The sequence below is a fragment of the Setaria italica genome, chromosome V, assembly GCF_000263155.2.
Source record: "Setaria italica strain Yugu1 chromosome V, Setaria_italica_v2.0, whole genome shotgun sequence".
Lineage (NCBI taxonomy): Eukaryota > Viridiplantae > Streptophyta > Magnoliopsida > Poales > Poaceae > Setaria > Setaria italica.
This window is the reverse complement of record NC_028454.1, coordinates 43,371,532-43,397,999: the sequence shown is the minus strand read 5'-3', so window position 1 is coordinate 43,397,999 and position 26,468 is coordinate 43,371,532. Positions and strand designations below refer to the sequence as shown.

General features: G+C 49.1%; 7 protein-coding genes across 10 annotated transcripts; 4 read left to right on the top strand and 3 right to left on the bottom strand.

Annotated features, from left to right (window-relative positions):
* The first annotated feature begins 4 nt into the window (after positions 1-4).
* LOC111257363 (replication initiator 1-like) lies at positions 5-1,402 on the top strand. The gene has a single exon (XM_022826741.1). It carries the CDS (start codon positions 5-7, stop codon positions 1,400-1,402), a length of 1,398 nt encoding a protein of 465 aa, XP_022682476.1.
* Positions 1,403-3,357: 1,955 nt separating this feature from the next.
* On the top strand, positions 3,358-6,084 carry LOC101781626 (DNA-directed RNA polymerase III subunit RPC4). Of its 2 annotated transcripts, none has more exons than XM_012845744.3 (10): positions 3,358-3,506; positions 4,045-4,108; positions 4,236-4,294; positions 4,392-4,446; positions 4,565-4,604; positions 4,790-4,887; positions 5,016-5,061; positions 5,146-5,282; positions 5,359-5,580; positions 5,662-6,084. In XM_012845744.3, the coding sequence occupies exons 2-10, from the start codon at positions 4,055-4,057 to the stop codon at positions 5,803-5,805; spliced, it is 855 nt and encodes a 284-aa protein (XP_012701198.1). In that variant the 5' UTR covers positions 3,358-3,506; positions 4,045-4,054; the 3' UTR covers positions 5,806-6,084. The 2 variants fall into 2 exon arrangements, with proteins under 2 accessions (XP_012701198.1, XP_014660639.1); XM_014805153.2 differs by having other exon boundaries at positions 5,356-5,580.
* LOC101781238 lies at positions 6,061-7,908 on the bottom strand. Of its 2 annotated transcripts, none has more exons than XM_012845743.2 (4): positions 7,779-7,908; positions 7,568-7,677; positions 6,818-7,204; positions 6,061-6,669 (listed from the first exon to the last, which is right to left on the bottom strand). In XM_012845743.2, the coding sequence occupies exons 1-4, from the start codon at positions 7,849-7,851 to the stop codon at positions 6,247-6,249; spliced, it is 993 nt and encodes a 330-aa protein (XP_012701197.1). In that variant the 5' UTR covers positions 7,852-7,908; the 3' UTR covers positions 6,061-6,246. The 2 variants fall into 2 exon arrangements, with proteins under 2 accessions (XP_012701197.1, XP_004970850.1); XM_004970793.3 differs by having other exon boundaries at positions 6,818-7,201.
* A 421-nt stretch (positions 7,909-8,329) lies between these two features.
* Positions 8,330-12,580, bottom strand: LOC101780559 (signal recognition particle subunit SRP72). 2 transcript variants are annotated; one of them, XM_004970791.2, is made up of 6 exons: positions 12,339-12,580; positions 12,111-12,247; positions 10,969-11,348; positions 10,538-10,634; positions 10,157-10,462; positions 8,330-9,539 (listed from the first exon to the last, which is right to left on the bottom strand). In XM_004970791.2, the coding sequence occupies exons 1-6, from the start codon at positions 12,463-12,465 to the stop codon at positions 8,565-8,567; spliced, it is 2,022 nt and encodes a 673-aa protein (XP_004970848.1). In that variant the 5' UTR covers positions 12,466-12,580; the 3' UTR covers positions 8,330-8,564. The 2 variants fall into 2 exon arrangements, with proteins under 2 accessions (XP_004970848.1, XP_004970849.1); XM_004970792.2 differs by having other exon boundaries at positions 10,969-11,331; positions 12,339-12,569.
* A 3,846-nt stretch (positions 12,581-16,426) lies between these two features.
* Positions 16,427-17,307, top strand: LOC101780160. Its single transcript, XM_014805258.2, has one exon. The coding sequence runs from the start codon at positions 16,645-16,647 to the stop codon at positions 16,960-16,962; it is 318 nt and encodes a 105-aa protein (XP_014660744.1). The 5' UTR covers positions 16,427-16,644; the 3' UTR covers positions 16,963-17,307.
* Positions 17,308-20,235: 2,928 nt separating this feature from the next.
* LOC101763015 lies at positions 20,236-21,188 on the top strand. The gene has a single exon (XM_012846243.2). The coding sequence runs from the start codon at positions 20,536-20,538 to the stop codon at positions 20,938-20,940; it is 405 nt and encodes a 134-aa protein (XP_012701697.1). The 5' UTR covers positions 20,236-20,535; the 3' UTR covers positions 20,941-21,188.
* Positions 21,189-24,346: 3,158 nt separating this feature from the next.
* On the bottom strand, positions 24,347-25,491 carry LOC105914464 (protein AUXIN-REGULATED GENE INVOLVED IN ORGAN SIZE). Its single transcript, XM_012846206.2, has one exon. The coding sequence runs from the start codon at positions 24,954-24,956 to the stop codon at positions 24,621-24,623; it is 336 nt and encodes a 111-aa protein (XP_012701660.1). The 5' UTR covers positions 24,957-25,491; the 3' UTR covers positions 24,347-24,620.
* Positions 25,492-26,468: the final 977 nt, after the last annotated feature.

Genomic DNA, 26,468 nt, shown 5'->3' with positions numbered 1-26,468 from the left:
CCCAATGGACTCCTCCTCCTCCCGCCGCCGCCCCCTGCGTGATCTGGATGGCGACGGCGACGACGATGACCTCGAGGAGGGCGAGTACGTCCCCGGCGGCCGCGACGAGTCCTCCGACACCGACGGCGACGACGACGGCTACCGGCTCCAGCGCCGTCTGGAGGGCCAGCTCGGCCGCGGCGTGAGCTGGATGGAAGTCGCCATGGCGTCGGGCCGGCCGGTCGGGGTGCCGCGGCCACTCGTCGCGCGTTCGTCGTGCGAATCTGACGGGACGATCAGCGACGACGGCAGCAACCCCAGCGCGGACTCGTCTGCTGTGGTCAGCAGCGCCGAAGCGCCGGCGCGGAGGTTTGCGTGCCACGTCTGCGGCAGGGGGTTCAACAGCCTGAAGGCTGTGGACGGCCACATGAGGGTCCACGGCAACGGGCGCATGGCGGAAGCGGCGGTGGTCGGCGGCGGCTGGGCCGCCACCGGGAAGCGAGGTTGGACGGGGGGTAAACCTTCAGTCGCAGCAGTCTGTCTGAACTCTGAATCCACGGACGACCACTCCACGGCCGTTGTGGTGGCGCAGCCGATACCCATGGCGATCGCAGTGACCAGCAGTCCGTCGTCGACTCCCGTTCTGTCGTCCACTAGAACCAATCTATCCGGTGAGGAGAGCAGCAGCAGCGCCACCGCGCAGCCGATGGACTATGAGGCGCCGGCCGTGGCGACGGTGGTGACAGGACCCAATAATCCTTCCACTGGGGCCGTCGTCCACCACCAGCAGGCTGCGCCGATTCCTGCAGCGGAGCAAGCTCGTCCAGTCCACCAGCCGGCAGTGCCGCCGCCGCAAGCTCGTCCAGTCCACCAGCCGGCCGTGCCGCTGCCGCCGGCAAGCCTCGCTCAACCGCGACGTGTGTACAGCTGCAAGCTGTGCGGGAAGTCGTACTCGTCGCACCAGGGCCTGGGCGGCCACGCGGCCGGGCACAGGAACAGGCAGAAGGAAGCGGAGGCCGCGGCGGCGGCAGCGGAGATGATGATGGGTCTGGGCCAGGACGGCGCCGCGTTCCGCCGCGGCCGCAGGGCGGAGGAGCCGCACGAGTGCCAGAAGTGCCACAAGGTGTTCGCCACGGGGGTGGCGCTCGGAGGCCACATGAGGATGCACTACACCGGCCCGCCGATCGTGCACAAGAGGAACAAGAGGAGGTGCCCCGCGCCGCCGCCGGCACCGGCCGTTAGCGAGGCCGACCTCAGGCTTGCGCTGTCGACCGTAACGGAAGAGCGGCGGCCGTCGCCGTCACCGGCCGTGGCTGCTGGCAGGGTGCGTCTCTTTGGCATTGACATCGGCCCGCAGGTACAAGCGCCGCCGTCAAAGGAAGAGGAACAGGGCTCGTCGTCGTCTGAAGGCGAGAAGCAGTAGGCGGCCACAGTGTGGAAGGATGTCGCGTTTGGGCTCTCCGTTTAAGGAAGGTTTATGTTTTGTTAGGATTTGTTTCTCCGAAATTAGGTTGCTCGATTAGTTTGTGATTCGGTACGGGAGAGCACCGATTTTGCGGTACGGGAGAGCACCGATTTTGCATCGATACATTTCTCTGTTTTCTCTGTTTTCCTGTATGTATACCAGATCCTCCATTCTAAATTATAGATCATTTTAATTTTTTTAAATTTATAAATATTATTATGCATTTAGATATAGTGTATGTCTAGATGTATAATAATATCTATGAATTTAGAAAAGTCAAAATGACCTACAATTTAAAATGAAAGGAGTAAATGTAAGCTTGCGTTATAACTAGGATACCATATGTAAATTCTACGGTGGCGTTTTTTTCCATGAAAACTTTTATATTTCACGTAGTATTTATATTTTGCATGCTTCCTTTCATACAAGGCAAACATTTGAGCTGGAATAACGCGTGTTTGAAACTTAATGCTCAGCTTATTTATGCCTCTAAACACACGTTTCACTCATAATTTTTTAGCACCAGTTTGACCTTCGATCAATATAAAATTTTATTTTGATCATGTATTAATAATAATTGTGCTACTAGCGCTCAGACGTCTGATGGGAAATTTTCCATCGGATCCTCCGATAAAATATTAAAAAATTAACTAGTGCAACACTAGCAGACACTATTTACAACATGAAAAATAATGTGTAAAAATGACTACGTTATTTGACTTTGGATAGAAAATTCCATCCGCAACATATATCGAGCGTTCGATTTTTTTTAAGTTTTTTTTTAAGATTCTGGAAGTATGTTCTGTAGCATTATTGTAATAATAATTCCTTTAACTTTTTTAGCATGGCTCATGCTGCCCACTTGCCTTTTGCTGAGCTTCTAGGGAAGATTTAAGTAGAAAACTTCTTCTATAATTGTAATTCAACATGAAAACTCACAGTAACGGACCATCTTTCAAACTCATGTATGTACGAGTTGATGAGAAAGAAATCGTACTGCCTTATTGTACGATCGATATGACAATAATACTGTTTACAGGACTCTTAAAAAACAGTGAATTTGGTATGACAATTTCTAGAAGGAAGGAAAATCGAATTTCACGAAATATTTAGTGTCCTCATTGTAACACTACTTTCTCTATCTCACTATCACAACAAACAAACAACACCTCCCCAGCCTCCTGGGGCTCAGAGGTAATCCCCTTCTCTCAAATAACTAACTATGTTTGGCATTTATTTGCTCTCTTTTTTTTCACTCCTCAACCAAACAAACTCAACCCTCCTCTCAAATAACCCACAACGTAATTCTCATCTCTCCAAAACAATCAACATCAGTGGCTACACTATACCGATCTACTCTATTTTCTCCGTATCTCTCAAATAACCAATTACTCCATCCGTTCCAAATTGTAGAACGTTTTAGTTTTTCTAAGTTTATAAATATTATTATACATTTAGTTATATATTATATTTAGATACATAGTAAAAACTATACATAAAAAATTAAAATGATCTGTAATTTGCAACGGAGTGTGACACTTACCGCCCTGTAACCGGCTTAACAAACGCCACCACCAGTCTGGGCCGTGGGCCGCACGGCGTAACCCCACTCCTCTCCCAAACAATGAAAACAACCAACGAGATAACGTACCCCGTTCCGTTCACTTCGATGCTTCGGCGGACTTAACCGACTCACAAATCCGGCAGCAGCAGCAGGCCAGCCGCAGCCCTCCGCTCTGGATCCGATCCCCTGTGCCGCTCACACAAGGCTCCAATCATGCACCCAACACCACGGATCGACACGTGTCCCTCCCAGCTGTGCTTTACCGTTCTTCCCTGCAACCGTCGCCGCAAAGGATCCTCCTCCCAATCCCCCGCGCCACCCTCGCTGGACCGGTTCCAGGAGACACCTCTCGCTGAAGCGTGGGGCCGCACATGCCAGTCCGCTGTAGGATCGTCCCACCTGTCCTTTTCCTCTCCCTCCCAAACGCCTCGAAGCAGCAGCAGCAGCCATTTCTGCGGGGAGGGAGAGCTCGAGCTCTTGCAGCCGTAGAGCTAGCAGGTACGCGTGCTTCTGACTTCTGAGCTGGGGGGAGGGTTTACGGTTTAGGACTCAGGATTACGCGCACGAGCTGCGAATTCTCGGCTTCCCCCTCTTGCTTCCTCTTGGTTTCCTGGCTGTGCAGAGCCCAAGACCAAATCAGAATTCATGGTTGCAGAGTGAGAAATCAGCTTTCACGCCCTCCGGGGAGCACTTGGTGTTCATGGCGAGGACTTGTCTTTTTGTTAGGACTTAGGTTCTTGGTTGCTTCCTTGCAATAGTGTCATGGACAGCAATGGTTTGGGAGGAGGGTAGATGAGAAGTGCATAGACGATCCTTCGAACACCTGCAGAAACTGTACGGTTGTATGACTATAGAAGGACTTCTGACGATGCGAAGGCTGAAAGGATCTAGCTGACACAGAACTGATAGGTTTCCTCGTACTGCTAGTGAGACAGAAACGCACGTGGGATCTTCAGAAAAAAGATACTATATATACTAGTGAAGTACTCATCAGTAAGCAAAAGCAAGTGCTTATGCTCTTAATTCTTTATGGCAGAGAAACAAAAATGGATGCAGATGGTAGCTCCAAGAGGAGTCGCCCAGTTCGTCGTGCCGTGAAGGTGGTTCACCAATTTTCTTCTCTCTACTTTTTTTTATACAGTTTTTCTTTTCTCCATGGTTCAGCGAATTGTAAAGAAGGTTATGTATTAACGTCTTTTTTGCATTTCTTTCCCTTAATCCCTTCAGAAGCTCAAGTTTAAACCGAAAGTGCCACCGCAGAAGCCAAAGAAATTGGCCACTGAAAAGTAATTTTTCTTTGTCTTTAGGTGTTGGCGTCATCTTTAAGGTATTTTTGCCTAGTGTGTTACAGTAACCTTAGCGCAACGTATTGTTCTGTTTCAGGCCACAACTGGAAGAACCAAAACCAATTGATGAACAGTTGATGAAGATACTGAGGGTAACTAATTATCCAATGGTCGCATCTTGATGTCAGATAATATTGTAGTTTGCTTAGGAGGAAAAGAAAAGGAGTAGCACACTCTTTCGATGGCTGAACTTATATCTGTTCTTTTCAGACTCGCCAGGTGCCTGCAAACAGTGTGCCAAATACAAAAGGTAATATACTGCCACACGGGCACTGAGATCCTACTGTCAGGCGTTTTTTTTTTAAGATTTTAGGAGCAACAGGTCAGGCCTTTCCATCAGATCTGAAATAACGCACATATAAGATCATGGGTTGTACTGTCATTGATTTAGTCAGTAACCTCAAAATAATCAGACTCAACACATATTATTTGTAGACGAGCGCTCAACACAGAAACCTCCCTCGACACCACCTTCTGCGGATGTTGTTAGCTTGTCACCAGCGCAATCAGGAGTGCAGAAGCAAAATCAATCGGTGAGTGCCCCTAGAAGGCGAGAACTTCTCAGTTTCAGCCTTGTTGTACTAGAAAACATCCTGATTTTCTTGACAGACTTACTGACTAGTCTTGTGTACCTTTTGTTGATTTGTTTCCATGTCAAAAGAAACCACTACAAATCCCCAGATCCTTTCCTGTTACTGTTGATTCAGGTGAATGTGACGATTCATGAGTTCCATTCTTCTGAACAATACTTTCCAATAAGAATTTTCATGGGAATATTCAACTCTTGACAGGAACATTTGACAGTGAAGAGAGTAGTGATTTTGACGACAGCGACGACGATAATGGCAATGTTGAGTTGCAGGAGACTCAGCCAAGTTCAATTGAATGCGAAGCTTCAACATGTCCAGCAGAGGAGCTTCATTTGCTTGTATGAACCTTTGAGCTCTGCTAAATTGTATTCATAGTTTCTGAACTCTCACATGCTTCACTTGCAATTGTAGCAGCAAGAACATGATAGCAAAGAAAGAATGTTCCTCTTCAAGCTCCCAAAATCTCTTCCTTTGCCCAGAAGGTCATCTAATATAGTTGAAAGGAAAGGGAAGGCTGCTGGCAAAGAGGTGAAGGAAGGATCCAACCTTCAGCAGCTGCCTCAGGGTTATTTGGGCAAAATGCTGGTATACAAAAGCGGCAAGATCAAAATGAAGTTAGGAGATGTCATGTTTGATGTTAGTGCAACCTTCTCATCTTTCTGTTCAGAGCTTAGCAAGCTATCGCATGTATTTTATGCTTAATTTCTATCTCTGCAGGTGAACCCAGGAGCAGAGAGTAGGATGCCGCAACATGTAGTAGCTCTGAACACCCAAGAGAAACATTGTTGCTTGCTTGGAGAGATTGAGAATCGGCATGTCATTGTGACTCCGGACGTTGATTCTTTGCTGAATGACAAGTAGAGGTTAGGTTGTGATATATACATCAACTGTAGCAGCTTTGTTACATATGGTGTGTAGGCTTGTAGCTGTGAAGGGTTAGGTTGTGATCTGTACCAATCGTATTAATCTTGTCACTCGGTGTGTAGGATTTCAGTTGTGCATGATTATGTACGTTTTATTGTGATTGTACTGCATTAATCTTAGAACAGTTTCTTGCAGAGTCGCAGTTGATGAATGTTTGTTAGAATTTACATTTGACCTTAGTAGAATCGAAAGAAATAAAAATCAGACCATCTTATCTCATCTTACCATTCTTCTTCTATACTAAGCCTTCTGTTCGTACAGATACAGCTTTAAGGGTTCCCACAATGATGCTCGTCATTTGAAGTGTGGTTCCAAATGAAAAGAAAACTAAACTCAAAATACTGAACTAAACTGTTGGATAGAACAAATAAAGAATGATTACATAAGGCTAGAGAAGAACTTAGCTAACCATTCCTTTCGAAGATCTGGGCTACGCACAAGGAAAATCTTCCCTTCAACCTCGTTCTTCAGAAAATACTCAAACGCAGTGATTGACATCCTGTCGTTATAACCGCAAGCTGTAACTGCTTTCCACAAGTCGTCAGCAAAGTCTCTGGGCTTTAAGCTTTTTATAGCATCTATTAACTCCCCAATCTTAAGAACTAAGTAGTGGATGTCCTCATTAGCTATCTTCTGCTCCATGGGATCTTCAGATACCTTAGTATCATCAGAGTGGGCATTCTGGCCCTTTTTCAACTGAATTCCATCTGCTGATGGATCATATTCATCACTGAAGATGGAAGGAAGCTCATCATAATCCTCAATAGGCCTATTCAGCATCCCTGAATCCTTGGGGTGATCCTTCATTGCAAAAAAAAAAAAGTTCAGCCATGACAGTTAATAGTGGCATTGTACTGCAAGGACCATAAAAGGTGACTTGACTTAAGTAGGATCTAAGGAAACTTAGAACTTGCAAATCTCAAACTAAAAGGGGACATCTTCCCATTACCATGGCATACTGCTGGTAGTCCGCTTCTCGCATGTTTATCATCCTAGTGGTATGATCCCATGACGCAGAACCAAGGGCCTTCATATTCTCTATCCTTTGCCATTTCTCCCTCAGAGCTGTCAACCTCCTCTGTACATCATCAACACTGCACTGCCGCTGAAACCGCTGAGAAACAGCCTCTGCAGCTTCTCGCAGGGTATCCTCCCTGAACAATGCATCTTTTCCCTTGGCACCTGAAGCCTGTTGCATCAAGTAATTGGTGAGGAACTTGTTCCTGTCTTTGCTCCACTTGAATCTCCTCGATGAAGTCAGGCTGCCGCTGACAATGCATTCTGCCTCATTTTCAATCACTTTTGGATCCACTGACCCTGTTCTCTTGCTTCCCTGCTGAAGGCATGTTCAGTGAGGCACTGAGGCTGATGAGAGTTCTTCTTACATCCAGTTACTAAGATGAATTATAAACTAAATTTTCCATTGGGCATTTCGATATCTATACTTAATTGTCTATCTTGTTTCAAAAGTTAATCTGACAATACAAGCACACGTGTTTACCTCTGTCAATCAAATTCCAATTGAACTGGCAGCTTTTCGTAAACTAGCATGTCAAGTTATCGGCGAATCATTTGTGCATAGATTTCACAGAGGATGTAACATTCTACTCGGAAGAAGCACACCCAAGACCCAGCAAAGAAGCGAAGACCACAGAGCAGTGCAAGAAATATAAAATTTTAAAAAATCAGTTAGTAGTACCCTTCTGAAAAGCGGCGGAGATGAAGAAGCGGTTGAGATGCGCCCGGCGGAGAACGGGGGCCGTGCATCGCCGGCGAGCCCAGGAGCGCCGCCACCGCGGCCGCGAGAGGCTGTTGGCGCAAACCGACCGAGTCAGAAACCAGCAAGTCTTCTCTGCAACCGCAAGCAACGGGGACTCGGGGAGGAAGGGGGAAGAGCGGGAGAAGCGCACCGATAAGTCGCCTGTGGAAGGGGATGCCGGCGGCGAAGGGCGGCGAGGAGGGGAGATTGAGGATGAAGTCCATTCGCGTGCATCAGCCCGCTGGCTCTGCGCTGCGTCGTGGCTGTGGCTGAATGTTCAGCCTGGCGGGCTGGCGGCGAACAAATTGTTCAAGACTTCAAAAAGTAGGTGTCCCGTGGCCCCGTTGGGTTCGACTTTCGAGAGTGCGCTTGGGAAAAAAAATTTCAAAAAAAAAAGCAAGCACACAATACAAAATATACAAATGCCTCCCCAGACATCAGTTCAAGCATATATGCTGACACATTCACTTTTCAAATCTATAAAAATGCTTTAAATTTGAATATGCACACTTTGGCCGACTGATTCAAATATTGCAAGCCTGGATCAAATTCAGAGCTCATCTAGTGAAAGTAGATGTACCCGTATGCGTCCTCACAAAGAAACGATGTGCCGCTACGTCGTCATGTACCGAAGGTGGCTTCGGGCCTAGCGGTATGTATCGAAGTGTTGGACTGTTGGAGCATACGCACGCTTGAAGTGAGTTGATCAGTTGAAAGGATTATAAACTTGTTAAGGAAACAGAAATCTACTGGGAGTCTGGGACATCCCATCGCGATACAGCTCAAACTAATTTTTCAATAGTTTCCGGTCGCTTTAAACATGACTGTAAAAAGCAAAGCAAATCTGCAAGCAATCCAACCCAAAATTGCAAGTCAAGAAGGTAAATGGGTATATCCTTTTGCACTGTCAATTTGTTGTAACTCTAAATTTTCTCATCTAAGACCTCGACTTCTTCTTCCTGGATTTGTTGCTAGGCTTTGGCTGGTCAGTGTTTGCTGCCGGAGTCTTTGATGAACTGGAGGTTTGGCTTCCTTTCGAGGAACCACCAGCATTGGTAGCTGCTGTCTCTCTAGTCACAGCTCCTTGAGCACCTCTGACCTGAGCCCTCTTGTCCTTCCTCTTTGGACGGTAACTGGATCGCTCTCTCCTGGGCAGCCATCTCTCAGGATCCGGTTGCGAGCCAGGATTTGCTGGATCGAAGCCCTTCGGGTATCTAGGCTTCCGCTTCCTCTTCCTTGCCTTTTGCTTCTTCACTTCCTCTGGTGTGTCTACCTTCATGTCTTGGGGCCCTTCAACGTGCCTTGCGCCAGATGTCTTCTCCAAGCTCTCAACATTAACTCCTTTGAGGCCTGGCAATGGCTTAAGCTTCTTCTCGTATTGTTCAGCCTTCTCCAGGTTAGTGCGAGCTGCAGTCGCTACTAGCCCAGCCAAAGCTTCAATGCTTCCATGGCTCTTCACAAGTTCCTCATACAACAGACAAGCCTCTTCATCACGTCCATGACTGAGCTTAAACGCAGCAGCCTCCCTTGTGAACAAATCTAATTTGTTATCCTCGGTCATGGAATTCTTCCACCACTGGATAGCAGAATCAAGTACAGAAGCTGCAGCATTGGAGTCACCTAGGCGCTCTTTTAGAGCCACTAGTGTAGCAACTGTTGCAGGCATGTGCTGGATGTCAGGTATTTTGGACAGTGAGTCAGCAGCAAGCTGAAAATGGTTGGCGTTAGCAGCAATCTGAGCAAGTGCAAGGAGGACCCCTTTAGAATTCTCAGGATGCTTCTCAGCGTACTGGCTAAGAACTTCTTCAGCTTTCTGGATCTTTTTTTCTTTCACATGAACAGCAGCTTGAAGCAAAACTGGGAATACACTATCTTGAAACATTCCAAGCAGTCCACAGACCAACTCATGTGCCTACAAAAAGGATTAAGAACGGAAATGAGCAATCAAAGAGCCTCACCATAGAAAGTGCCCACAAAACAAATGAAAAGGATACCGATGATAATAATTTTCCAATGAGGTGATTATACAGATGCAAGGACTTGCATGCAAGGGTCATTTTTACAATCACACAAATTATACTGATCATGGTCAAAATGAATTGACAACACTATGTTCATTATACCAAAAACAACACTATGTTCATTATACCAAAAAAAAACTATAGCATGTGCAACTAAACTGCTGTTGGGATATCCTTGCTAAAGTGCCAGGGAAGAGGTTCAGGATGTGCATGTAACAAATCTAGTTTCGTAACAGACCTTTCCTCACACTAATTTGCAATCCAATACTCATTAGTCATGCAACTGCTAGGGTTAGAATTATGGGAAATTCTCACTGAAACTAATTTGCAATAGTTTAGTATGGTAGACATTCTGAGTGAAATAAGATTTAGAAATTTCATAATTACGGGAAAAGAAATTCAGACAACCGAATGATCTCATTACACCTGCTCACTAGAAACAAATGAAAATAGGTGATTTTCTTCACAAAAGGAAAGGGGGAGATGAATCGACTTTGCAAAAACAAACCTGATCAATTTTATTTGCATGGAGGAGTAAAAGAACACGGGCAGAATACAGAGCTTCCTTTTGCCTTGGGTACAACTTGAAATCAAGGCTTTCAATAAGTTGCAACTGGTTTGGAGCATTAGATTTTTCAATAAGCCGATCAAGCTTCTTCAAGCTATCTGCGGTATCTTTTGTACCTTTTAGTGAAATAAGGTTTGTTGTTGCCACAGCAAGTGATGATGAATCAGCAAGTGGTGAGGAATCGTCTGACTTCCCGTTTACCATATTAACATAGGTTTGCATAGCTTCTTGAGATTGTCCTTGTAGCTGAAAATACAATGAAGAAGACAAGTCAGAAGAATAATGGTTGGACTTTATGTAAGAAAACTTCTCCATAGTTACCTGCTGCACATAAGCAAGCTGAGCAGATACAGGAGCTAGTTCATATTCAATCGCGTTTTCATCAAAGTCTTCCACCATAAGCTCTTCTTTCCCAATTCTACAGTATAAAACAAAAACGATTATAATCCAGCTAATAATTTACGCATAAAGACTGCCCATTCATATTGCATAATTGAGTTGAGAGGCATCTCAATATAAAGAATATCTGGGATCATGAAGAAGAAATATTTTAGCCTTTCCTTGCAAGAAATGAAAGCCTAATTTCTCTATGCAAACAAATATAATGAATTAAACTAGTTAACCATTGAAAAAATCAGATTTTTCTTAAATTATCAATCTGATAATATTAAAATGTTGTCGTAACGGATGGATTAGTTTAGCCAACTGAAGGAACACATTCATTTTAGCAATCACAGCACCAGGAAATTCACCTTTTAGCCAAGTCCAACTGCTCCTTAGCTTCTGAATACTTCTTGTTTTCTATCAAGGAGCAAGCAGAATTGTATGCCAGCTCAAAGCTACGAGCATCCCTGAGTGCTCTTGTGGTAAGATCAACCTTTAGCGCCTTCATAGCTGCCTGTACCTCAGAAGCCCTCCCAGCAGCAACCAGAGCAGCAATGATATTTATCTTCAGATCCATTGAGTCAATCTTAAATTTTTTAAGCTTCTCATAGCTATTCATGCAATCATTCATTCTTCCTAGCCGGTACAAAATCTGGGATTCCAGCTGGAGAATAGCTGCAGTTTCTTCCTGACCTCTTAAAAGACTCAGTGCTTCTTCCAGTTTGTTTTGCCTGTAGTAGCAGTAGGCCTGAATATTAATAATAATAAAACTTAGTTTGATCACACAAATTGTTGTTTTAGTAACAAAAACAACGATACTCTAGCATCATATTGGCCAAAAATTAGCGCACAATTCTCCAGTGCAGCGTTTTAATTCAAACAACTAATTACAAAAAAGAAACAGCGCATAAGTAAGGAATCTCAATGAAAAGGCAAAGATCAGCTACCAGTTGTGTTTGACCAGCAGAACTATATCGAGATCATAGTTATACTAGGGAATATTGGAACAGCAAATGTAATCACTTGAGTTCAACCAGCAGGACTGTTGAATTCCTTCACAGTGAAGTCAAAGCGTCCCAACATAAAACGGAAGTTTCTTATCCATCAGCAGTTCTTGCCAATATGTCACAGATAACTATACATATGATTTTGCCTTCCTTCCCACCCCTCAATACAGTTCTCCCAACATATGAATCATAGGTTTTGGTAGAGCATGGGATGCAACAATTACGCCGAACCACATGACCACAATAGGAAAATTCACTATGCAAAGTAGCCAGCATCAGCAGTTTGCAATATAATAATCAGCACTAAACTACATTGGGAGAAGCTCACCAAGTGAACACTTCCGTTCCAATTACTCAAATCAACAAATTCATGTTATCCTAGGACATACACACAAACAGATCTGACCACACCTGTATCCTAACCACGGCCCAGTGAGCCAAGCAGTGATCACAAACAAGGCAACAGAGAGATCAACGGGGGACAAAGAGTTAAAGGCGATGACCTTGTAGTAGCTGAGGTCGATGGGGAGGCGCTCGGCGTCGCGAATCGCGGCGAGCGCCTTGTCGATCTGGTCGGCCTTGATGTGCGCCGCCACCTTGCATCGCACCGCGTCCTCGTCCCCCGGCGCCGCCTTGAGAACTGCGGAACCAGTCGGGGTCAGATCAAACGGGGCTATGCCGCTAGGGCGTGAGACGAACTCCCGAGACGCGCTGGGGGAGGAGTGCCTGACCTTGGTCGGCGACCTTGACGGCCTTGGCGAACTCGCCGGCCTGGATGTGGCGGTGGAGCGAGGTGAAGAGGTCCTCGACGGAGACCGCCTCCGCGGCGGCGGCCGCCGCCTTCGATTTGGGCGGCATCGGGAGGTGGATTAGCACGAGGGGAAGACACTGCTCGCGAGGGCAGCACGCGGTGCGAGAAAACGGGTTCGCCGCGCTGCCAATCTGTCAACGTTTTTCGTCTCTTCTCGAGAAAGCTGTATCGGAATTCCGTGCACCCTTTACTTTCGGGTATTTATTTTCCAGATACTTTTCTTTTGATGAGGAGCACTCGTGAAAATTCAAGAGAGTTTCAAACTCAAAACGTGATCGACAAAATTAACGGAGGCATACGGTTTAATTTGCCCTATCTGAACCTATTAATTAAAAGGCTTAATTCGGCCTTGGAATTCCTTGGGCCTTTTTCCTATAGGAAGGCCCAATTTTGTTGAGAAGCATAGAAGCCCATATAGTTGGTTGGAGTGTGAAATTGCATTATATGGGCCAGGCCTGACCACACGAGTCAGTCCAGTATGGACTATGATGTCTATCGGGCCATAAGGGCCCGTTTAAATGCTAGTAGACGGGGCTTTTCAGGGCTCTAAACTCTGACGATTTGTCCTCTCCAAAAAAAAAAACAACTGATGATTTGAGATGCTAGTGTCTTTCTTTCCAAAAGAAAGAAGAAAAAAACTGACGTAAGGATTAGGTGAGGTTTATCCAAACCTTGTCAAGACGACGCAAGAGAAACTGTTAGCAACAACCCCCATCATGTATTCATGTCGCGTTGAACCAGCTAGCGACATGCCAATACTATACTACGTCAATCGGTTCACTGGATTTGCATCTTCTTTACGACGAGTCTCTTCCACCCTGACGCTTTTCCGGCTTGGGCGCACTCGCACAGAGAGGAAACGGCGGCGAAACAACGGCTTCCTGCAGCCGCAGCCGGAGTCCACAGATTCTCCCCGACGCCGGTCAACATCGATCGCCTTTTGCTGACCGGACACCCAATGACCTAATTCCCTTCAAAGAATGACGAGAAGATGTCAAGAACACTCATCAGGGAATCTGAGGTGTTGTTCCAAAGAGAGCCTTATGCCAGGGCAGGATTAATTTGGATGTGGCTAGCACAGAGGTGAAATACAGTCAGAACCACACCTGACAGAGTCAATTCAGACCATTTCTCTCGAGTCCTAGTGTTACTACAGTGGAAATGGAAGCAAAAGAGTATGTTAAAAAAAAAGAAGCAAAAGAGAAGACAATTATCTGCTCAATCAAAAACCCTGACGAGTCCGGACTGAGTCACGGAGGAGATTGAAGCCAGCTGCTTGGGTTAGGTTAGGTGGCCGGTCTGTCGCGCAGTGAGAGCTGTCGTGCTGCTGTGCCCCATCCTATGCTCACCTCGTCAACACCACCACCTAAAACTTGAGAACAACGTGTGCCGTTATTCTTTTCAGTACAGGCGTGGATTGGAGGAGATCTTGGTCAGCTGGGCCACGGCGGACGCCTGCTGTGGATTGCATCGGCAAACTTCCCACTGAAATTCTGAACCATCGCATGTCTGTTCCAGGCTTCCAGCAGGCATCGTCCCAATATCCCATCAACTAGGCGACTTCAACAATCAACGGCAAAGCATCTTTTTCTTCTTCTTTTTTCTAAGGAAAGGCTGCATCCAATTTGTTAACGATATTTCTCTACGTTATCTGGAAGCTCAAGCTGGATGCCTCTATCTCGTCCGAGTTCATACACCGTAATCTAGACTTTTAAGTCCACTTGCACACAGATGATCCAATCAACCTACTTGCTCACCAAAACATGCTTCGTGATCCTGTTAAGAGTGATGGCGACCATTGATGACTGTACACATTAGATTTCAACTATGGAATTAACTTTCCGTAGAACAATGAAACACTTGTACAGATTAGTTAAGTGGATAGCATTCGAAACAGATTGTCGAAAAGAAGTATATCCAAAACAGACGACGATGATCCCCCCTAATGCTTTGATTGCTACTTGTAACTACTCGGCTGTCTTCTTGCAATTGCTTCACTCGCTTTCCACGTTTTCAGTGTGACAAGTTGCATGGAATGAAGGTGCAGGCTACAGCCTACAGCTTGATCTCGTCTCCAGCCCTGCCAGTTAAAATAGCACATGGTTTTTACACGGTTCGCAAGAACATACGCATCTGGGCTGAATGGGAAAAAAATCAGTTGATGTTTGATACGAGTTGCAGCTCTGAGACAGATTTTGAAGGATTCAGTGTGATCTTTGCTTGCCAGGCATTTCCATTGCTATTAGCTTCACTTGATTGGAACCAAACAGTACCTCTCATGAATGACCTGGTAAGTGGTAATCATTTCCATTGCTATTACGTACTGCCATTTTGGCAGTTTGTATAAAACAAGCACTAATAACTCCGGGAAAGCTTATCTGATTATAAAAGCACCGGTTGTTATATTCCATTTCAAAACCGGATCTGGTTTGGTTAGGTTAGGTATCTCAGCAAAGCAAGTCTTCTCTCTTAGAAAAGGGCGACACGTAAACAGAGAACTCCACACCTTACGACATGCATCCAGATGAAGTGCTAATCTCATTTCTTTACCATATCTGTTTGTACATAAAAAAACACTATCAGGATGATAGTTTGAAGACTTCGAATCAAGGGAAAGGCATGGACTACCATACTGTATTTTTCAAATGCTGCATGTGCAGCAGTTGAGGCCATCTTCATTAATTCGGTTCTAAAACAGATAGGTAGGATCAATGTAAACAGTAAAGAAAAGATGATAATTTACATTGCTTAAAACTGGAGTTGATCACTCTGTATAATTTTGTTATCCAGGCCAAGTCTCCAGCAGAAAGATCAAAGATGCCGTGGCGAATCAAGCTTCCCTCCTGCTCGCGACACCGGCAGCACGTCCTTCTCCTTCAACAACTCAATCAAGATCGGAATCCCATGGACCAGCAGCCTTGGCGTTTCAGTTTCAACGCTGTTGCTACCAGGTTGGTAGGCACCAGACCAATTATAAAATCTTATCAGGTTGTGTTCCTCTATTCGAAATGCGTGCGGAGACCTAAGGACTATATAGCATGCTAAATCATGTGGTGTTCGTGTGTGGTCGTTGTTGCACGGCATCTCGATCTGTATCCTGCATAAACAAAGCCAGGCATGCAATTGCATCTTGTATTTTGCAAACGGAATCGAAACATGTTAGGTCGTTGGGTGTTCATGTTACCAGACACCACCAGTTTTATGCATTTCAGGCAAATTTGTGCAGAGTTGAGATGGGAGTAGTCCGTAGCGATTTGGTCATCCAAACCAGAACGGAATTTTGGAATGAATCAGATCATGATTGAGCCTGTATATTGCTCAACTGATGGGATGCTTGTCAAACTTTTTTTTTTAGGGAAGGGATGCTTGTCAAACTTGTCTAGCAAAAACATGGTGCACTGGTCGATTGGTGCAAGTCTGGGGAATATGCCTACCTCAAATGAACCCCATCTTTAGCCTCTAGAAAATCGTGATGAGCGATATGGCGTCAGGGGTCAGGGCACCGTTGAGCTGACTTTTTCGATCGCATCACAATCTGACTTAACAAGCAACATGACACGAACATACTGCATTCTTCTCCTTATCTTCTCATTTCGCTTCAATCATATCCTTTTTTTTAGGCACCTGCTATTGAGAAATGATTGGCAAAGTTTTTGAGATTTTTACCGACAGAGTTTTGTGTCCTGGCCAAGTTCTTGCATCTACTGTTCTCCTTTATGGGATACATAAGCAGCCTAACAACGAAAAGAAAACAGGCAACCAACCGAAAACATCACATAGAAAACTACAGCTACCCATGTGGCCGTCCCAATTACTAACAGGATTTTTAAAAAAAAACAAAAGCAAGAGGGACGGCAAGTACACAACACTGCACTGGCTAGGAACTGAACAAATCCATCAGCATCAAACGCTGTCAGGCACAAGCAACCGGAGCCAAAACACAACCGCGACGCCACGAGGCGACGATGGCCGATGTCCCACACGCAAGAGGAGAGCTCGAGCCAGCAGCCGCGTCAAGCGACGTCTCTGAACCCGTCTCCTGAAACGAAACCCACAGAAAACCCAGCACTCCCCGCCTATAAAACAACGGAGCGTCTCGCTCACCCGTCCGGGCTAGCTTACCACCGAAAGCCAACCACCATTCCGATCTCCTCCAGCGAAAGCCCCGCAGCAGCGCTTGGCGTTCGCGTCGTCGTGCAAGCCATAGCCGCCAGAGTCACCGGAAGATGGAGGGGCTCATCCCGTTCATCTACAGGGCCATCAAGGAGCGCCGGACGCGGAGCTACTCGCGGTGCAGCTCCACGGGCTCGGCGCACGCCGGCCGGTTCGGGGCCCGCGTCGAGGACAGCGAGCAGTGGGAGGCCGCCGCCCCGCGCGGCGGCGGCGGGGGCAAGGTTTCCGCGGAGAGCGGGATGGCGCACCGCCGGCACCGGTCGCTGGAGGAGCTGGCAGGGGAGGTGGGAGCCTCGCCGGCGTGGCGGCAGCCCGGCGCGCTGCCGAGGGGCCGGAGCGTCAGGATCTTCTCCTGCATCGGCGGTATGTGAGGACCGGTCGGTGCACGCACGCCCGCGCGCGGCTCCGTGCCTAGCTTACTGCAGGCCTGCATCGGCAGGAGCCGGCCGGTGGGCTTGGGTTCGTGCAGGATGCAGGAATTTGCTCGTGTTTTTGCTTAGTTCTCGAGGTGGTAGTAAGGAGTAATTGTGCAGTGACTCGTACCATGTTATCCAACTAAATTGTACATACGCCTGGATTTGCGAAGATGCAAATGATGGTTTACATATTCTTGTTTCTTTCTTTCTTTCTTATGCGACGACGAATCTCTGTATGTTTTTTCGTTGAAGGTGTATGCAGGGAATTGTGAAATGAAATTTTTAGCTGCATAGAATTCAGAACGAGCATATTATATCCAGAGGAGGTTCCGAAGCGAATTATAACATTATAATGTGCTTGCGGGAAATTGAGCTGGAATTAGAAAATTTGGGCTCACAATCTACCGTGTGTGCAAATTGATTTTTACTTTTTCTCTAGCGTAGATCCAATCCCCATCCATGTCACTAGCTCGGCAAAATCCATCTCAGTTTGAGTTTGTTCGATTTGAAAATAACTGACGAGGACTAGAGGAGATCGGGAGGGAGAAGTTAAAAATCACTCTCGATCCCCTCCAATCCCTGGATCAACCGAACAGGCCGAGTATAAATGGAACACAAATCCTGATCTTATCTCTGGAACAGCCCTTTTCTGGCTTGGTCCAATCCAGTTACAGGTATATAAACAAACAAATTTATTTTTGAGACAGTCCCCGATCAACTTGATGCAGCAAGGATGTCAGCATGTAGCAGCTGTAGCTGATGTGTGATCAAGTCGGTGTCTTTAGTGATAGTGACACAAGCAATGGAAATCAGAAACAGGCCTGTTCGCTGTACTGGGCCTCTGGACCTCCAGCTGAGCCAGGATCAACCGGCCCAACTCCTGGCCGCACCAAAGAAACTCGAACGATTTCAAAATTCAAATCCCCTTCTTTGTTGCGTCTCCCCTTTCCTGGCTTCCCACGATCCTACTAGCACACGCTTCCTCCCCCTTCCATTCCAAACCCAAAAATGCGAGGCGGAGGCCGCAGCTCCTCCTCCTCATCCCCCCCCAATCAAACCCTCGATCTGCCATTGCCGCGCGTCGCACGCACGCGGTCTGCGATGCTCCACCCCCAGGGGAACACCCCCGGCGACGCGCAATCCGGCATCATGCGCCTGCGCAAGCGCGCGGCGGCAGGGGCGGCCCGGAGGCAGCCTCCTTCCCCAGGCGCGTGGGATGCACCACCCCTGGCGGCGAAGGCGGAGGAGGATGAGGAGGGGCCCGCCGATTTCTCCGGGAGGGACGACTTGGACTGTTCTGGGTGTGAAGATGGAGAGCGAGACGAACAGGAGGGGTCGCACGGCGAGTTCCAACTTCTCAGCACGAACGGGAGATGCGATTGGCATTGTTGTGCTTCGATTAGTTTGTTCCTGTCGATAGTTCGTGTGGCTCTTAGCCTTCTGTATATGGATGGGGACTTAAATTTGCATACAGCTTGTAAAAAATCTAGCTCCTGCTGACTGCAGTGTTCCTGCGTAAATTATTAAGTTATCTGCCTCTGATTTTGTGACTACTCTTGGACATCCTCCCCATTCTGACAGTCAGCTCTCTTTCCATGCTACGATTGGGTGAACAGGGGAAGAATTATCAAATTACCAAGTACATCAACAACCTCCGAGCTCGGATCAAATGCTTGCTTGGGAGAGAAGATGCAAAAACGGGTGAAATTGTGAAGCTCGGTGGCCTACGTGAGGATGCAGAGAAGCATCGCTCGAGATCCGACACAGGTACTTCCTTTTTCACATCACTGATACTGATAGTCCTGCTCCTGCATCTGTCGATTCAGCTGGCTGCATTTTTGGTGACGCCATGTAGTGGCTCCGTCAGACTCAAAAGCAACTGAGGCCGTGTTTAGTTTGGCGAATTTGGGGGTGCTAAATTACTGTTACAGCACTGTAGCACACTGTAGCGTTTCGTTTGTATTTGTGAATTATTGTCCAAATATTGACTAATTAGGCTCAAAAGATTCGTCTCGCAAAGTACAACAAAACTGTGCAATTAGTTTTTAATTTCATCTACATTTAGTACTCCATGTACCGCAAGTTTGATGTGATGGGGAATCTTCTTTTTGCATAGTGTCAAAGTTGGGAGTTGGGAGTAACTAAACATGGCCTGAGGAGGAGATTCTGGAACAAGCATCATCTCATTGGATGGATGAATGGGATGGGCTCGTCCCATCCATCCACCGCGCCATCAAGGAGCGACGGGCCCGGAGGTACCCCCGGTGCAGCCCCACCGGCTCGGCGCACGCTCGGTTCGGGGCCCGCGTGGAGGACAGCGGATGGGAACGGGACCAGAACCAGTGGGACTCCGACAGCAAGGTTTCCGCGGCGACGGAGATGACGCACCGCCGGCACGGGTCACTGGAGGAGCTGATGGCGGGGGAGGTGGGGGCCTCGCCCGAGTGGCGGCGGCGGTGGCCGGGCGCGCTGTCGAGGCGCCGGGGAGGGCGGGCCTTCTCGTGCATCAGCGGCACGTGAGGAGGCACACCCACGCGCAGGATTGAAGAATCTACATTGGCGATTGCCTGTGCGGAAATTTGAGCTGCCTCGGTCAGCATCTATCAGAATTCAGAGCACAATGGAGCATTGTAGCCTAATTTCAGCGTTTGTCTTTGCTACAAGCTGGACATCTAGCTTTGGCAGCACGGAATGAAAGTAGCATGCCACACGGCCAAGGTTGATTGCTCGCTCTGATATGGATGCATGTCGCGTACGGTTGCAGGCCGTAGTTTGTAATGGGCTTAAGGAAACGTGCCACGATTTGGATACCCACCAGTATCATACCTCGATTCTTGAAGACATGAACGCATGGGCCGGACTTGGGTACCCACCAGTGACGAAGCTGACAAATCTGGGATTGCGGCCTGCCTAAGCAAAAATTCGTTGGAAGTGGATCCCAAGCAGCAAAAAGGACAACGCGCGCGGGAGCGTCACAACCCCGCAGAGAACCCAGCAGTGGCATACCGGCATGGGGCAAAGGACCCACCGACCCAGCAGAAAGACGGAACGCCACAGGACGGTGGTCGCCCCAAACGCGCGCGCGCGAACGAGCCCGTAAAACCATGCGTCCGAGCCTTTGGCCGAGCTGGAACGTTGCAGCGTTGCCAGTTGCCACCCGCAACTAGGGAAGGGAGAGCCTTTTCACCGTAGGGCCAAAACCTAGCCCCTTTGCGCCAGAGACTCGAGTCGCTGGCACTGCACTCCACTGCACCTGACCTAAATGTTGCCGCAAGGAGTGAACTGAAACGTCTTTTTCCTTCTCTCTGATACTCTGGTCAGGGGGAGGAATCCACAACACAAAGCTCCTCTCCAGTTTCCACACACACTCTCCTCTTGCTCCTACACCAGGGGTAGCTTTTCAAGCTCTCTCTCTCTCTCTCTCTCTCTCTCTCTCTCTCTCTCTCTCTCTCTCTCACACCCTAGGGAGCTCTCATCTGGAGCCGAGCCGCGCGGTTGGAGCGCGCTGCCCTTCGCAGCCCGCAGGCAATGTCGGCGTTCATGCCCCCCGCGCTGCCGGCGCCAACCCCGCCGGCGCTCACGGTGCCGGTGGCGTACGGCGTCGGAGGCGCGCCCGAGGGGGCGGTGACGGGGAGAGGGTCGTACGGCCCGGTGATCGCCATGCTGGCCGTCGTGGCCGTGCTGGCGGCGGCGGCGCTGGCCGTGGGGCGTCTCTGCTTCGGGCGCCGCGCGCTCGGCCAGGCCGGCGGCGGCCACGACCTGGAGGCCTGGGTGGAGCGCACGTGCGGCCACTGCGTCGGCGCCGCCATGCTCGACCAAGTGAAGGAGGAGGAAGGCGGCGGCAGTGGGGACGCCGCGGCGGCGACGGCGGAGGCGGAGCCGCCGCCGCCGGAAGGAACGGAGCGAGGAGAGGGCATCAGCATCGCGTCCTGAGGATAAGCCTTGTAAATTGTTTCCTCAGACATGAAACATGTCTTGGAGTTCTTGTCGGGATTTTTTTGGAATCCTAATCTGTAGAAATGCATGTCTCTGTTTACTTGGAGGCTAGCTCATGAATTCTGCTGATGCTGTCGGAGATGCGGCGATATGTGTGTGGGGTGCAAAGCGGAGTGGATTTGATGTCTGATTTAACACGCTCCGTAACTCATTGTTCCTTCTCCTTTTTTCTTTGAGAGCGCTCCATTAAGACCATAACCCATTGTTCGACACGGTTTGTTTCTTCTTCTCCTCCTCCTCGTTTAGCCTCCAGTGTCCAGTCCCTGCTCAGTGCACTGTTCCAGTGCTCGCGTTCTACTCATCTTCGCGCGCGCGGCACTGCCGTCAGTCACTGCAGCTTGAGTGAGGTGGCGTTATGCTTTGCTGTGGTCCGTACGCGGTGACACGAGGGAGCAGGGAGCGGCGCGTCCCTCCCGGCCCTTTTGTTTGGCATCGGGTGGAGCGGCCAGGCCAGCCTTTTGTGTAGCAGCCTGCTGGCAGAGCGGCACATGAGAGGAGGTCAGAGGACACAGCGTTGACTGTCCTGGGTGGCACAGAAGAACTAGTGCAGGCAAGACCCAAGACCAAGAAGTAACCACTGCACATCTCTTCCAGCGGATGATTCGTTTTACGTTGCCGAAACTGTAGGGATTGGGTTCATACATCTCAAAACAAGAGAGAGATCCATTCACTTTTCAAAAAAGAGAGAGAGATCCATTTCAAAACACACGAACAGGCAGAGAGAGAACTACTTTTTTTGACGTGGTTCTCATGGATATTAATCCAAAAGTAAAAGCTCTCTCCATTTTCGTTTGAGGGAAAAAAAATCTGCATAGCTGAACGCCTGAACCTGAGTTCAAATGGTTTGTGGTTGCACAAGCAGTAGACAGAATTGAATGGTTCCAAGAGAGTACCGTGGTCCCTGTTTGCCTTTTCGAGCCCAAGGGTCGATCCAGTTGTCAAGCGAAGAACATATTACTACATAATAAAGCGATGGTCCTGTTATTCAGGCCTTTTGGGAGGGTTTTGTCATAAAATCTAAGTTCAAGTACGGTCCTTGAATCAAGTAATCACATGACCTCGCAAAAAGAAAAGCACACTAATCTTATGATTAGACGAACACATGTACACCAATAATGACTGCAACAGTAAGACCAATTCAGATTTTTTTTTCAAAAATTATAGCATTTCAGAGAAGGTAATCACGCTTCCTGTACTCTCTAGGCCATTTTGGTACTACCAGATACAGTATGTTCAGGAAACTAGGAACATCAATGTGGAGCTTAGCAGCGAACAGCATGCTAGACGCCATCAACCTCGTGACAAAGGCCGTCGTTACCTTTTCGGAGCTCGGGAAAGCGGGCGGGGAGGAGTACATCGCCTCTCTGAACGGTTCCTTGTCCCGACCTACGCAGTGGAGCGAGACAGACCAACGCGCCAGCAGGCAGCAGCGTCACTCAACATTCAACAGGTAGTAGTGGTCTGGTACTCGAGCTTTGATCTCTTGAACAGTTCCGACCGGCCAGTTCAAATTGATTGCGAATGCCGCTTCCATGGTGGGACCCTGAGTTTAGCAAAAGAGTACATGAGGCATATGCATGTTACTAATTCAGAGATGCCTGGGCCTACTACCATCCTGCAGTTTTTGCCAGAATTCAACAGGCAGGCCCATGGAGGCCCCGGAGTGAAGCGCTGAGCGATGCCTGATGGCTAAATTGGATCGGGGCCGGCCCGTGACGCGATTCCGACGATGAGGAGGAGGGACCAGTGTTGTTTTTGTTGTTGGGTCAGCCACGCAGGCATCCAGCCACATCCGGTCCAGCCTCGGCCTCTATTTCGGCATTTCACAGACGTGCGATCTGCCATCACGCCTGGGCTCGGCAAGTCCTGCGGTTGGTGCGTCGAAAAAAAGATGAGCTCCACCTCCTCCATGCTTGAATGCATGGTGCATGCGTTGTCCTCCAGGCCCGGATTATGCGCGTGTCAGCATACTTGGCGGCCCGTGTTGCTCGCCTCGGGTCGGGACCAAGAGTAGCGGCAGTGGTAGCTGTCGAGAGCCTGCCCAGAAAAAGGGCCTGCCTGTATGCATGTAACAATGTAACATTCACTCAACTATCACGTGGACTAGTCCTATTCCGAACGTGCTATGTGTGCGAGACAGTGAGAGGGGAAGAATGGTTTTACATGTTACACGCCAGCCCACACTTGAAGGTCGAGGCCCCTCCTACCGTTAGGTAACATGTACACGTCACTGGACACACAGGATCATCACTAGGCATCATCAGGTGTGACTATGAACGAGAGATGACCGACTACGCGGTTTGGAGAAGAAAAAAACCCGAGGCATTCAAATCAGGAATGGCAAGATACATCCGTACCGAAGCACAGTAGTACAGATCTTTCCCGATCGTGAGGAACCTTTTTGGCCCCGTCGTCCAGCTTAGGTCAACGCGTGCTCCGACGCAAACGCATCGGCATCGATCATCGCCAATCAGCCGTGGACCGGACGTGTCCACAGTGGAAAACATGCAACCCGGCCGAAGGTGCGTGGGCAACCCCGCCGGGCGCGGCTGGGCGTCGCTGACGCGTGTCGTCTTCAGCAAGCACGCGGCCCACCACTGCCTCATCTAGTCGCTCCTGCGCCGTCGCTCTCCTCCTCCTTGTCCTCGCGCCACCATCCTCCATTGTCTCCGACGGCTCCCGCCGTCGCATCTGCTACCACCACCCTTCACCTCTTTAACTTGGCTCCGTCGAGATCTCATCTCCACGGGGAGGAGGGCAGCACACAGATGGAGGAAGAGGAAGGAGCCGGACGAAGGAAGGAGAAGGATACAACAGGTGAGACCTACAAACATGTCGCTGACAGGTGGGATCCACGCATATGCGACGTATAGTTGCGGCGAACCCCGCCACCACCCCGGCCGGGCCCCGGCACGCGACAGCAGCCAGGAAGCTTCCCTGCTCGGTTGGTGCGGCGCACGTCACCAACAAGCGGCGATGCACACGCCATCCTGTCTTCTGGGCTGATCGATTTTCTTTCTAATGATAGGCGGCTTTGAATCGATGGGTTCCGCGACGGCGAGCACGTCGTCATCCGTCAGAGCCCATGTGACGCAGGTGCGACCTTTTCCACCGCCGCCGCAGCTCCGGATCGGATCGCAACGTACGGAGGAGATGCCACGCCGGCCATGGCCGAAACGTGAGATGCGTGCATGGATTTTCCTTTACTACTGGTACTAGTAGCTCTGAAGGAATTCTACAACAGGAGAGAGAGAGAGAGAGAACTTAGATCCTTTCTAAAGAAGAACAATTAAAGCAACTTTATCTCACTGTCTCGGAGTTCCTTTTCGTTACCAACCCCTCCTAAGAAAGAAGTTATTTTTCTTGTTCAATAGAACACGTTCGTATAGGAAACACACGAAACAGCACGGTGTTCATTCATGCGGCATCTGATTCCTGCATTTGGATCAAATTCATGGGATCAACGAATTGGAGCTCCCCATGGTTCGAATCCAGCCGATCTGATGATCGGGTTACAACAAATACATCAAACTATCCAAAAATAATAATCCTGACTAATCCGATCCTAGCAGCCACTTTATGTAAGGCGATCTAAGCCTCTCCCTCCGATCGGCGGATCAGCGCGACGATCCGACGAGGTGGCTCTGCGCGTCGAGCGGGACGAACGCGAGCGCGACGAGCACGGCGAGCAGGCCCACGGGCACCACCAGCAGCAGGAGCGGCGGCGGGGACAGCGGCGGCAGGACCAGCGGCAGGAACGCCAGCGACACGGCCACGAACAGGAACGCCAGCACGAGCTCCGCCGTGAAGTACCCCGGCGGCGTCACCGGTCCCTGCCCCCGGCTCGCCGCCGTCCCCTGCGGCCGCCGCTGCTGCATCTGCTGCTTGTGCTCCGGGTGCATTGCTGCTCCCTTCCGGTAAGCGCCGCTCCTCCTCGCCGCCCTCCTCTCCATCGCGAACGGACGACGAGAGTACTCTTCGTTTGATGACGACGGGATCAAGAACCAAAGCTCAGGCTCAGCGCTGCCGACGATCGCAAAGCTCGTCCAGATAAGCAGTTCCCGCCCTGAAGTTTGGCTCCACGAACAGAATCCTCTCTGTCTCTGATCAGCAGCCGAATGGGAATTGATCAATTCAGTCGTAGCAGGTTGATGGCTAGCCTAAGAATAGAAGGCTGCCAAGGAACGGGAGCTCAGCTAATATACAAGTCGGGCGGCTGCTTGCTCGCTAAGCACAGAGCAAGCAGGTTCGTTGAACGACGCGGGGCTCCGTCCTGCCTTCGGAAACCAGGAGCAGGGCATGTGCTTTTGCTCCGCCCAGGCAGAGGCAGCTGCACATTTTGACCAGTTCTGTACCCGCGGAACCTCGTATTCCATGAACCGTCAGACCCCAGTCGGCTAGTGCCCTTTTGAACGAGATGACAGGGAGATCGGCGTCGGGATCACGGGGGGGTTCCCCGAGCCCCGAGAGATCCTGCACCCCCCAGCCTTTTCGGCCGGTGCAGGTGCAGCGTATGTGGCCGGCGCGGCGGGGTGACAAGGCCACAAGAGGGGTATGAATGGATGGTGAAGTCCAGGGATGGTAGCAGCTCGTCGTGTTGGTTGCGTTGCGGCGGCGTGGGATGCTGGGGTCTCAGGTCTGGGTGCGAGGTTGTTGGTCGCGTTTTGGTATGCTCGACTCGGCTCGGCCGGCCCTCGCGTGCCGCGAGCCGGCCGACAGGGCTCGGCGTCGGACGGCTGCCTGCAGGTTCAGCGTTCGGCTGCTCGGAGAGGGTCGCGTTCGTCCCCCCTGGCTGAGGGAGCGAGGGGGACACGCAGGCGGCAGCGTGCGGTATGATTGTCCAAGGTCTGGTTTGGTTCACTTGCTTAGATTTAAGCACCCGTCATATCAAATGTTTAGATACTAATTAGGAGTATTAAACGTAGACTATTTACAAAACCGATTATATAAGTGGAGGATAAACGGCGAGACGAATCTATTAAGCCTAATTAGTCCATGATTTGACAATGTGTTGCTACAGTAAACATTTGCTAATGATGGATTAATTAGGCTTAATAGATTCGTCTCGCTGTTTAGCCTCCACTTATGTAATGAGTTTTGTAAATAGGCTACGTTTAATACTCCTAATTAGTATCTAAACATTGATGTGACACTTGCTTAAAAATAAGCAAAGGGAACCAAACGGGCTCCAAATCGCGTCCCTTTCTACTTCTGGATGCGCATGATCACAGTACGTCCGAGACGGGCTTGTCGGAATTAACGCGAGAGGGCTGCGAGAATACACCTCATCAGTCTCATAGGTCGTCTCATGTAGTGCTATATAGAATTTTTTGCTGATGTGGAGAGAGAGAAAGATGTCGTTGTTTCGCGAAATAACCATCTCATAAGCTAGATTTTAGGACTACGAGATGACTACTCCACAATTGTACGAGTTGTGGTAGTCATGCAACTCATAATATTTCTTT

Coding starts and splice junctions, on each gene's coding strand:
- LOC101781626 (XM_014805153.2), top strand. CDS start 4,055: ATGGATGCAGATGGTAGCTCCAAGAGGAGTCGCCCAGTTCGTCGTGCC. Junction 4,295..4,391: donor AAGAAATTGGCCACTGAAAA/GTAATTTTTCTT, acceptor GTTCTGTTTCAG/GCCACAACTGGAAGAACCAA. Junction 4,605..4,789: donor CAGTGTGCCAAATACAAAAG/GTAATATACTGC, acceptor TATTATTTGTAG/ACGAGCGCTCAACACAGAAA.
- LOC101780160 (XM_014805258.2), top strand. CDS start 16,645: ATGGAGGGGCTCATCCCGTTCATCTACAGGGCCATCAAGGAGCGCCGG.
- LOC111257363 (XM_022826741.1), top strand. CDS start 5: ATGGACTCCTCCTCCTCCCGCCGCCGCCCCCTGCGTGATCTGGATGGC.
- LOC105914464 (XM_012846206.2), bottom strand. CDS start 24,956: ATGGAGAGGAGGGCGGCGAGGAGGAGCGGCGCTTACCGGAAGGGAGCA.
- LOC101781238 (XM_012845743.2), bottom strand. CDS start 7,851: ATGGACTTCATCCTCAATCTCCCCTCCTCGCCGCCCTTCGCCGCCGGC. Junction 7,205..7,567: donor CTCCGCCGCTTTTCAGAAGG/GTACTACTAACT, acceptor ACATGCCTTCAG/CAGGGAAGCAAGAGAACAGG. Junction 6,670..6,817: donor ACTACCAGCAGTATGCCATG/GTAATGGGAAGA, acceptor TTTGCAATGAAG/GATCACCCCAAGGATTCAGG.
- LOC101763015 (XM_012846243.2), top strand. CDS start 20,536: ATGTCGGCGTTCATGCCCCCCGCGCTGCCGGCGCCAACCCCGCCGGCG.
- LOC101780559 (XM_004970791.2), bottom strand. CDS start 12,465: ATGCCGCCCAAATCGAAGGCGGCGGCCGCCGCCGCGGAGGCGGTCTCC. Junction 12,248..12,338: donor CGTCAAGGTCGCCGACCAAG/GTCAGGCACTCC, acceptor CTGGTTCCGCAG/TTCTCAAGGCGGCGCCGGGG. Junction 9,540..10,156: donor ATGCAAATAAAATTGATCAG/GTTTGTTTTTGC, acceptor TCCTTTTTGTAG/GCACATGAGTTGGTCTGTGG.